Source organism: Triticum urartu, chromosome 7A (assembly GCF_056163025.1).
Source record: "Triticum urartu cultivar PI428250 chromosome 7A, HENAU_Tu73, whole genome shotgun sequence".
Taxonomy (NCBI): domain Eukaryota; kingdom Viridiplantae; phylum Streptophyta; class Magnoliopsida; order Poales; family Poaceae; genus Triticum; species Triticum urartu.
The window spans coordinates 155,820,934-155,832,140 of NC_141879.1; the positions used below are offsets into that span (position 1 = coordinate 155,820,934).

Sequence of the window (11,207 nt, forward strand, 5' to 3'; positions counted from 1 at the left end):
CTAAAAAGGACTTTTCGGCCTACTGCTGACCAAAAAGGTCTTTTCGGCCAAGGTATGCACCTCTTCGGCAAAGGCACGGCCAAAAAGCCCATTTCGGCCAAATCCTGGCCGAAAACTCCCTTTTCGGCCCACACGAGGCCGTCAAGGTCATAGTTTTGAATTTTTTGCATTAGGTGCTATAGTTTCCGAATATGCTAGAAAAGCCGTGATAGTTTAAAAAAAATCCTGTTTTTCTTCCCATTGATGTGAATGCCATTATGAAGATCCCCACTTGCACCCGCAACATAGATGATTTTTGGGCGTGGTATCTGGACAAGAAAGGTAAATTCGCAGTAAGCTCGGCATACAAGTTCTTGCTGAAAACAAAACTACAGAGAGAGGAATGGCTGCAGGGAGGAAGTGGCTCGTCACACTCTGAAAAATATGAAAAATCCTGGTGCTCATTATAGAAGCTGAAGGTCCCATCAAAGATAAGGATTTTTCTCTGGAGACTTGCTCATCATTCACTTCCTACGATTGATGTTTTGAAAAGGAGAAATATGGCTATACAAGAGACATGCCCCCGCTTTGTGGCTGTGAGGACTCATGGCGTCATGCATTGCTGGCCTGCACTATGTCCCGTTGTGTATGGGCGCTAGCAGATGATGCTATTGTCTTGCAGATGATTGAGAATATGGAAGTCAACGCCAGAATTTGGCTGTTTGACTTGAATGAAACGTTGAATCATGCTAGCTTCACAAGGATGGTGGTAACCCTGTGGTCTATTTGGTATGCGAGGCGTAAGGCTATATATGAATCCATTTACCAGAGCCCTCAGCAAACCACATATTTTGTAAACAACTACATCAACGATCTTGGTCAGTATGCGTTCAAGGATAAAACCCAAAGCGCTAGATCGCCGGCAGCTCCAAGGCCGAAAAGGTGGCTGCCACCTCCTATTGGCAATGTCAAGATCAATGTGGACGGAGCAGTCGCGAGAAACCACCGGGAAGGAGTGGCAGCGGCTGTTTGCAGAGACCATGAGGGTTTATACTTGGGATCCCAACGCTGGTCTTTCCGGGAATCAAGGATCCTCTCATTCTGGAAACCTTCGCATGCCATGAAGCTATGGCACTAGCGGGGGATTTGGCGGCCCGGAAGATATGTGTGGTTACGAACTGTCAGAAGGTGGTGAATGATATCAACAGAGGGACCAGAGGCCCTAATGCTTCGATAGTACATGAAATCCTGGGTTGATGCAATAGCTTTATTTCATGCTCTTTTATTCATGAGCGTAGAAACTTTAATTATGAGGCTCATAATCTCGCTAAATTTACTTGTAATCTAGGCATAGGAAGACATGTTTGGTTGGTCAATCCTCATGACCCAAACCGTGTACCTATGACAATTGCTATGAATGAATAAAGATAGCGAGATTTTTTTTAAAAAACCCAAATACATCACACATAAGATATATAAAAAAGGTGTGCCTGGTTATCGAGGCTCTTGACAGTAATTTTTGGGTCCGTCAGATCGGTACCCAGCAGGGGCTAACCTTGAATCATATCCAGGAGTTCGCTGCCCTTAAGGAGACGCTGGTATTACCCTCAGCCAAGATAAACATGACACAATAACCTGGAAACTCACCACTAGTGGGGAATATACTGCGTCATTGACGTACAAGGCGCAACTTGCTGGACTTATCTTTAGTCCTATGCTTGCTATGATTTGGAAGATGTGGCCTTTTTCCAAATGCAAATTCTTTATTTGGTTAATCCTCCAAAATCATGTGTGGGCGGCTGATCGGTTGCATCGTTGCGTGGATCCCATCAACTGTGCAGAACGGACATGAATCATCACATGCAGTGGCGGAGCTAGAACTTTTGTGGAGCCTGGGTAAGTTGAGCCTAAGTGTAAAAGGGCAGCCCGGTGCATGTAGAGTTCTATCACTTTGGGTTTTTTGTATGCAGTATTTCCCTACATTTCTGAAAGAGGTTGTTTCCCGGACTTGAAGTGTAAAATCTAGAAATAAAAAATCGGGTATCCGGATCAACATATAATATAGCACCAAATTTCCGAACCATAAATCCACATTAATAATGAAGGGAATGCATAAATATAATAGTCACACAAAAGGTAATTAGTGAACTAATATATAATATATCAATATCCATTTCATAGACTAAACAAAGTTGAGACTTGACAACAAAAGATACTCCCTCCATCCGAAAATACTTGTCCTCGAAATGGTTGTACCTAGACTTATTTTAGTTATAGATACATCCATTTTTTCCATTTCTAAGACAAGTAGTTCTGGACGGAGGGAGTATATAGCAAGCCTTGCACAGAGGCAAACTCGCTATGTCACCAACAAAAGTAAAGCTATTCATACCAGATGTCATTGTGCAATTTCTTCCACCATAGTCGAAATCATCTCTCATTTGTTCATTTTTGCCAAAAGAAAGACACATAACCAGCCTTGCATTGAGGCAAACTCGTGTTGACAAAGTCCTAGAAGGCCCTACAAGATAAAAAAATGAATATGTAATTAAGATAGATTTAGTTATGAGATGTGAACATATTCAAAATAGAAAGCTTGCAAGAAAATAGATGGTCAGATGGAATATATCGACAATGCGCTAAAGAAAATAATGAGGCAAATGCCCTTTCCAAGACTTCATTGCAGTAAATGTTTAAATAATATCCTTATCATCAACTGGCTTGAATGACTCTCGCTTGGTGTTGAACCATTCATTATTGATCTTGCTAAGTAGTTTATTCTTAATAATCTTCATTGTTGAAAAAGCTCTCCCACCAAATGCGCTGACACCGGCAATATTTAGTTTGCGGTCAACCAAACAAAAACAATGAAATAATTCTTTCTCTTTACCAGCAGAAAGACCACAAACTGCACATGAAAAAAAATGCATCCTATGAGTATGAAGGAACCAGAAGGTATAAAAATATTGCATGAATACCATGTGCTGCAAGATGAATATGCTAGTTCTCCTATAGATTAATCGGCCTGAAAATAAATACTTGTAAATGAGAAAAATCATACGAGGATCAAAAACTTTCTGAGGACATGCCCCGGCCAGTGATCAACACAAAGTAATCTGTTTTCTCTTCTCTTCTTCAAGATGGGGACACATGGTCAGGGATGTGAGTTGCCTTCCAATTAATTCTGAAAGAATAATTCATTCCCTAGCCCAGACCCACTATTCCCTAGCCGGCTAACCGTAATTTCGGCGGACGATTCTTAGTTTCCTACCGGAGGTGGCCCAAGCCGAATGAGAGGAAGGAGGTGTTGAGGGACGTGTACTCAAGTAGACTGCCTGGCCGGTTGGGTGCCTGGCGTGATGGTGCGCCTCGCGGTCTAGGGTTAGCCTGTTAGGCTGCGCTTGCCGCCTGGGAGAAACGAAACAGACAGGGAGTCAGGGTGTTCGTGCGATCGATCGAACTCGTGATACAGAAATTGTTTCGGCCTGGGCAGCTCAGCCGCAGGCTGTTGTTGGGCCCTGAACAGCGCGCACATGTGAGAAACAAAGGCTCAATTTTTTTTGCCCGAGTAAAGCAAGCTACGGTACGTATTTAGCCCATCATTAATTCGGTCGATCGGTGTTGTTGTGGACCAGCGAGCCCGGGCAATTGCCCAGGGTCGCTGGGCGGTGGCTCCGCCACTGATCACGTGGAGCGAGAAGCTGAACTTTTGAAGTTGGGAGAGTTGGGAGGACTTCCGAACAAGCCCTATATATGTTGTAAACAGCAATAGTAGGTAGACTGGAAATAGTGTGCATTTATTTGTTTAAGATAGTAAAATTGAGCCAAATCCCAGCCCTCCCACGCCTAGTGTTCCTAAACGTCCGTTTGGCTGATTTGATTGTTTCTGGCCCATCAGATCAACTGTCCTAAGGGGCTGCTACTCCACGAGAAAAATCAAAGCTCTCTAGTAAACTGGACCAATATGTAGCCCCTTCAGACAACCCAACATCTAGCCGAGTACAGACAGCCCACGGTCGCTGCGCTCCCTCCCGCATCCGTAAAAAGAACTATTCGCTCAAGAGAGGAATGGATCGGGGCGGTCTATATAGAGGATGTGGACGGGAGATAGATACTGTTGGCGAAGTGGGCGGTCTATGATGGGATCCAGCCGATGCTCGCATTAAAAGGGTTCGTGTAAAACGAATTTGCGGTACCGCAGAAGGCAAGACAGACCAGATCCGCTAAACCATACTGCATATTTGAAATTTAAAGTTCGTGCCATGATAGTTCATCAGAGTTCATCATACATTCAAACATACAAACTTAAAAACATAGTAAGTAAAACTTAATTTTGGGCTTCACGTTGAGGTAGAACTCGGTCGTGAACCGATAGAGAACTTACGCGAGCTCGTAACCCTCCTTGTCCGCCTTGAGCTGCTCGGCGGCGCCATCTTCATCGCCGTCCACCGCCTTCTTCACGGCGTGGAGCTCGATCTCCGCCGCGCAGAGACCCTTGGTGGTGGGCCAAAGCACGTCACTGACCTCGTGAAAGCTGCTCCACGCCTCCGGCCACCGCTGCATGAGAGGGTGCCGCGCTCTTTGGTCTCGTTCGAGCGCCATGGCCCGACCGCCCGGCCTCGATGTCGTGTCGGGACGCGCTTGTGCGGCGGTGACCCACCGCAGCTCCACATCGGCGACCTCCGCGGGCCATTGATGTGCTCTAAACAGGTGCATGCGCACGCGAATCTGTCGCTGAAGAAGGTGGGTTTGCGGCGGAGGTGGGTGGTAGAAATGCCGGATAGGAACCCTAAATCGACATCTATCCGGTAAATATAGTGGCAGAGTTGGGACGATATGGGCCTACAAGTTGTTTTTTTTTACCGGATCTGCTGGAGATCCTGTTTGCCGTGTTTTGCGGCAAACACAAGCCCCATCGCACAGGATGCACCGACTGGGTCGGCCCATTATTTAGTCCATCGCGAATACGAGGGTGAAAAATGGCAAAAAGGGTTTCGTGCGGTGGCTAGGAATGAAAAACATCACTCCCTACTTGTGCAAGCTCGTTGCTAACCACTACGATCGAACAGCTCTGTGGACAGAAAAACAGCGGAACACTAAAAGAATAACGACAGTATCACACTTAACACTGTTTAACCAAATCCCGAACAATTTTCCAAATCTTGAGTAATTCTTTGAATGTACGAACAATTTTTCACAAACGCAAACAATTTTATGAAATCGAACAATTTTGAATTTCCCAAACATTTTTCGATAATACAAACCTTTTTGGAATTTATGAACAATTTTTTAAAGCACGAACATTTTTTGAAATTTCACAACAAATTATGAAACATAGATCAATTTCAAAAATCCCAAACAAATTTGGAAGTGTGAACATTTTTTAAAAACATGAACATAAATTTGAAACCTGGAAATTTTTTGAAACTGTGAACATTTGGGAAATTTTGAAAGTGTGAAGATTTTCAAAAATCCCAAACAAATTTGGAAGTGTGAACATTTTTTAAAAACATGAACATAAATTTGAAACCTGGAAGATTTTTGAAATCTTTCAGAAAATTGTACTCCCTCCGTCCGAAAATACTTATCATCAAAATGGATAAAAAGAGATGTATCTAGAACTAAAATACGTCTAGATACATCTCTTTTTATCCATTTTCATGACAAGTATTTCCGGACGAAGGGAGTAAAACATGAACAATTTTTGCAAAACGTGACAATTTTTACAAAACATGACCAATTTTTGAATTTTGAGTTTTTTTTTGAAAACACCAACATTTTTTGAATATTTTGAACCTTTTTTGAATAAAGAAATGAAAACCAAAAAAGGAAAAGAAACAGAAAAAATGAGGAAAATAAGAAAAGAAAAAGGAAATAGAAAAAAGAAGGAAAAACAAAGAAAACCAGAAAACCCGGTTTAAGAAGGTTGGCAAAACCGGCCAGGACCATCCAAAAAGCTCCCAAAACCAGGGAAATGATCCTATGTAAAAAAGAGCTAACTGGACCGGCCTATGTACCATTGAATATGTGCGATAGGTCGACAACCTGCCACCGCAGAATGCGGTAATCAGGGTTTTCCTTGGATCTTCTTCGGCCGAAAGACAGTATATCATGTGGTTCAAAAAAAAACAGTATATCATGTAAAACGGCTAGACTTATAAGGGCCGGCTATGTTTTTATAGGATGAGTTGCTGGTTTTTGCGGATACGTCACCAAAAAGGATTTCGACTAACAAAAAGGATTTCTATTTTCGCCTTCAGATATCCGAGGCCGGGCTGTGGTCGTGAGGCGGAATATAACTATCCCAGCCCGACGAAGCGCATCTTTATTTATTATATACAAACCCTAAGCGGCGGCGGCGGCTCACCCTGGTTGCTAGATCTCACCACTAAAAAGCGAGCGGCGGCGGAGAAAAAGTCGAGGCGAGGACGCCCCCTGAGATAGAGAAGGAAGGGAAACCCTGCAAGTTGATGGAGCAGCAGCTGTGTGAAGTTCTTTCTTGCGGCCCTGCGACCGAGAGTAGGGTTCCGGATCGCCGTCGCCTTCACGGGAAGAAGGGGAAACGCAGGGAGGTTACACTGAAGAGTGAGAGGTCAAATTCGCGAGCCCCCCTCGCATTGTTGCATGGCAGTAATTTTGATTCTGATAGTGGTCACAAGGACAAGGAACCTGGAGATCCCAACATAAGTGATGAGGGTGTTGATGAGATGGACAGAGGCAAATCACCCACACAACTAGCCATGGAGGCCAAGGAGATGGCCGCAGAGAAGGCGGATTTCGCTCGCTACATTAGGATCTGGAAGTCTAGCTGGGGATTTGAAGGCTACGGTTCCTTCCGAGACATGAGTGAGTACTTCCTTCCTTACATCCTCTAGTTTTTTTTGTACCTTCAATCATCTTTATTTTTACAAGGGAAAGCAAGGGATTTACTACTTTATTTGCATCTTGTATCTGGTACTGCTTGTTCATGTTAGAAATATTTCTAACACATGCTTCCCTTGGTTGGGTGTGACCCATGCAGCGACAGTGAGCTCCATGCACTTCACAAACTCGATACCTGGCAGTGACCCATCAGACCGTGGGACAGTCGCGCCTACACTGCAGGTCTTCTCCATCAAAATCTCTGAAATAAAAGGCGGCTTGCGGTGGCCATTGTCTGTGTATGGCGTGGTTGCAGCACGCGACGCCGTGGATCACAACCGCAACCTTCTGTTTGCTCGCGATAGGAGTGTGTACCAGACAATCAAAGAAGACGTATGTGCACTCTGTATTTTCTTTTGGATATTTATTACTCCCTCCGTCCCGAAATACTTGTTGGGAAAATGGATAAAATTGGATGCATCTATAACTAAAATATGTCTAGATTCATCCATTTCTCCGACAAGTATTTTCGGACGGAGGGAGTATGTTGATACTTGCCTGCCGGGTGCCGGCCTCTGTTCCCTCTTGTTGATTATAGTAGCTAATGGTGTGGTCGTTGATGATTGCAGGATCCTTATTTGCGCTTGACTGGCCCCTCCCGTGCAATTGTGTTTGGGGATCCCGTGGACTTTGAAATCCAACTGAAACTAAGAGGCAGCACAGCGGCTCGAGATAGAGCATTGATCACTAGTACAGAGCGTTACTCCACAGGAATTGGTCCCATATGCTTTGAGAACTGCTTCTGTACAACAGAGTTAAAGTTGGAGGCGATTGAGAGGTCGGTCCAGGCCACTATCTTGGGTGTCTGTGTCAAAGGGGGGCCGTGGCCTTCCAAATATGGAGGTAGAGTTGTTTGCTATGCGCCATCACGGTCAGGTGAGATCAATGGGGAAGTGGTCTTGTCCGATTCATGTAGCGGAGGAATGATGCCTACCGGTTTGAGTGGTCACCTTCGTCTGTCAAGGAATGTTGTTTCTGTAGAAATGCAAGGCAGTCTACAAGTTAGCTTACAGGCCTACTCATCTTCTGGTGGGTTCTCTCAACGAAAAGTTGTGTCCTTCAAAGCTAAGTCGCGTCTCATAAGTCAGGCTAGTGTTACCTTTGGTGGCGCTAAGGTGGAGATTACAGTTGCTTGGTCCCGTCTTGATTCAGAGAAGGAGGATATCACAACAAAGGGCTGGGTGCATGGACTTGGAGATTCAGACAAGGTGTGATCCAGGATATTGTGAGTAGTAGGTGTGAAACGAGAGACCAATACCAAAACCAGATCTCTGCTCATTCTGTCCATTCGATTTGGTGAAGTGTGCTTAGTATTTATGTATCAATTAGCTTTGAAATATCTCCAACTTGTTATCCAACTACTTGTGCATTAGCGTATCATCCAATTATTTGTGTACCCATTGTAAGTATTATGTTATGTTTTGTGAACTATTGATGCTTAAGTAATCAGCAGTCTTATCTGATAGTTTGTGTATAGGTCCTCTTGTTATTTGTACTTCATTTGTAATATGGCAGTGTGACCTAGTTCTTTGAACAACTAATCCTTCTGTGACGCCCGGGTAATTAAGCTACAGTAAACCCCTGCTAATGAAGCCATGTCACCTCGGTTACTGTTGTTAATCTTGTGTTAGTTTAAAATGATCCAAATTTAAATTTAAATTTAAAGGCAAACAACAAAGGTTTTCAAAAGTTAAAACTAAAATGTTCGGGAGGTGACATATAATGCATAGGTAATTATGGTGATGAAACCACATTTTTATAAAATGTTTAGATGCTCAAAGGTAAATAAAACAACAGCTAAAACAAATATTTAAATGCCTTTTAAATAATAAAAATATGCAAAGTATTCTATTATTGCACCAAACTTTTTGTGACAGTGTACCTAATTGAAATTCTATCTTAGGACATGGATTCATAATAATAGAACTAAAGTAAAATAAAAACAAACCAAAGAATAATTAAAAGGAAAAGAACAAAACAGAAAATAAAAAAAAGGAAACCACCCCCTTGCCCCCCCACTGGGCCAACCGGCCCAGCCGGCCAACCAACTGACCAGGCCGGCCCATGCCTCTGGCCTACATAGGCCTCTCCCACTCCCCCCAAACCCTAACCGCACTCCCCCGCACTCCCCACGACCGCACCCCCCACTCCCTCGTCTCTCCCTGTCGCCCGATCCAATCGGGATCGGGCGCCCATCGCCGCCGCTTGGAGTGACCCGCCTCCCGATGTCACCGGCGACCGCCAGTAGGACGCCGCCCTTGCCGCACGCCCCCCCCCCCCACCGCCAACGCCGCACGGAGCCCGCGTCGCTCGCGTCCTCGCCGGAGCTGGCCTGCCAACCTCGACCTCGCCGTGGCCTCCTCGTCCCCTCCCCGTGTCGCTACCTCACGCCTCGTCGACCCCCTGAGCCCCTGCAACACGCCCCTGTCGCTAGCGCCGCGGCTGCTTCGCGGCTCCCTTGGTCGCGCCCGGCCGGCGCCTGCCAGCGCGCGCTCGCCCAAGCCGCCTCCTCGCCGGAGAGGGACGGATCCCGGAGGCCCCGTCACGGATCCGGCCTCCCTCGCCTTGCTCCCCTCGCCGGAGTCCCCTCGTCGACCGGCGCCCCCTCCTCCGACACCGTCGGCCGCAGCCGCTAACCTCGTCATCGATCCGCTCGGCCCCAACACCCTCCGGCTCCATCGAGCACCCTACCGCTTCCGCTGTGAGCCTCCGGCCCTCCACGGCCTTTTCCCTCTCCTCCCCGTGCCCTCCAGTGCCGGTTGTCACTAGCTCCGCCGTAGTCGCCGCCTTCCATTGCCCCCGGCGCTGTTTCGGCCGCCCCTAGCTTCAGACGAAGGCACCTCTCGACGCGACGCCTCACGCTTATCCGTTTGGCACCCGGGGCTGCCCCTTTTGGTCGCCAGAGCCACTGGCTCCGCGCAGCGCCGCCGTTCACTGAACTCGCCGTCGGGCACGCACACGCGCACACACATCTGGCAGTGGGTTGACCCACTGACGTGTGGGCCCGCCCGGATTAACCATTCCCTTAACCATCTAATTAGAACCTAATAAAACTGTTTAGTTGAGTAACTGAAAATGACACGTGGACCCGCCCCAGAACGAATTAAAAAAAAGAAATATATAATTAAATTAATAAAAAGGATTAGTTAATTAAATAATACTTAATTAATTATGTAATTAATTAATTAACTTAATTAACACTGTTTAGATAACTAATTAACCCTAATTAAACGTGCTAATTAAATGTTAACAAATAATTAGTTAGTAGTCTATGACAACCAGGACCCACACATCAGTTGACCCAGTCAAACACACTTTTGACTGCTGACATCATGATGATGTCATGCTGATGCAGTAAACCTGTTTTTATTTAAACTAAATCTCTTAATTCCAAAAATGAATTAAAACATTAGAAAATTAATATAAAATAAACCGTATATCGGATGAAAATACTTGGTACATGAAAGTTGCTCAGAACGACGAGACGAACCCGGATATGCAGCCCGTTCATCCGCCACACATCCCTAACATATCAAACTCGCAACTTTCCCCCTCCGGCTCCACTGCCCGAAAACGCGGAACCCCGGGGATACTTTCCCGGATGTTTCCCCCCTTCGCCGTTATCACCTATCCCTGTGTTAGGTCACCCCTAGCAACGTATTGCCGCGTCTTGCTTTGTGTTACATTTGATTGCTCTGTTATTTATTTTGTTCCCCCTCCGTTACATCTTTCCGGTAGACTACGAGACTGACGCTGCTGCTGGTACCCCGATCGACTACGGTGTTGACGACCCCTCCTTGTCTGAGCAACCAGGCAAGCCCCCCCCCTCGATCACCAGATATCGCCTACTCTTCTCTATACTGCTTGCATTAGAGTAGTGTAGTATGTTACTGCTTTCCGTTATTCCTATCCTGATGCATAGCCTATCCTTGCTACTACTATTGATACCATTACCTGCTATCCTACTGCTTAGTATAGGATGCTAGTGTTCCATCAGTGGCCTTACACTCTTGTCCGTCTGCCATGCTATACTACTGGGTCGTGATCACTTCGGGAGATGATCACGGGCATATGCAATATACTTTACACAGTTACCTTACCTGTGATACTGTTCGGAGATGGGGGCTGAAGGGGCAGGTGGCTCCATCCCGGTAGAGGTGGGCCTGGGTTCCCGACGGCCCCCGACTGTTACTTTGAGGCGGAGCGACAGGGCAGGTTGAGACCACCTAGGAGAGAGGTGGGCCTGGCCCTGGTCGGCGTTCGCGGATACTTAACACGCTTAACGAGATCTGGGTTTTTGATCTGAG

The 11,207-nt window shown here is 45.9% G+C and overlaps 2 protein-coding genes across 2 annotated transcripts; one reads left to right on the forward strand and one right to left on the reverse strand.

Annotated features, from left to right (window-relative positions):
* Window positions 1-2,128: 2,128 nt before the first annotated feature.
* On the reverse strand, window positions 2,129-4,781 carry LOC125524584 (uncharacterized). The gene is made up of 2 exons (XM_048689616.2): window positions 4,364-4,781; window positions 2,129-2,500 (listed from the first exon to the last, which is right to left on the reverse strand). Exons 1-2 carry the CDS (start codon window positions 4,693-4,695, stop codon window positions 2,491-2,493), a joined length of 342 nt encoding a protein of 113 aa, XP_048545573.1. The 5' UTR covers window positions 4,696-4,781; the 3' UTR covers window positions 2,129-2,490.
* A 1,531-nt stretch (window positions 4,782-6,312) lies between these two features.
* On the forward strand, window positions 6,313-8,365 carry LOC125522373 (uncharacterized). Its single transcript, XM_048687432.2, has 3 exons — window positions 6,313-6,825; window positions 7,001-7,233; window positions 7,470-8,365. The coding sequence occupies exons 1-3, from the start codon at window positions 6,450-6,452 to the stop codon at window positions 8,112-8,114; spliced, it is 1,254 nt and encodes a 417-aa protein (XP_048543389.2). The 5' UTR covers window positions 6,313-6,449; the 3' UTR covers window positions 8,115-8,365.
* The last annotated feature ends 2,842 nt before the right edge of the window (window positions 8,366-11,207 follow it).

Bases quoted from the DNA above. Each gene is read 5' to 3' on its own strand.
- LOC125524584 (XM_048689616.2), bottom strand. From the start codon at position 4,695: ATGCACCTGTTTAGAGCACATCAATGGCCCGCGGAGGTCGCCGATGTG.
- LOC125522373 (XM_048687432.2), top strand. From the start codon at position 6,450: ATGGAGCAGCAGCTGTGTGAAGTTCTTTCTTGCGGCCCTGCGACCGAG. The intron at 6,826-7,000 runs GTGAGTACTTCC...TGACCCATGCAG, and splicing joins CGGTTCCTTCCGAGACATGA to CGACAGTGAGCTCCATGCAC. The intron at 7,234-7,469 runs GTATGTGCACTC...TGATGATTGCAG, and splicing joins ACCAGACAATCAAAGAAGAC to GATCCTTATTTGCGCTTGAC.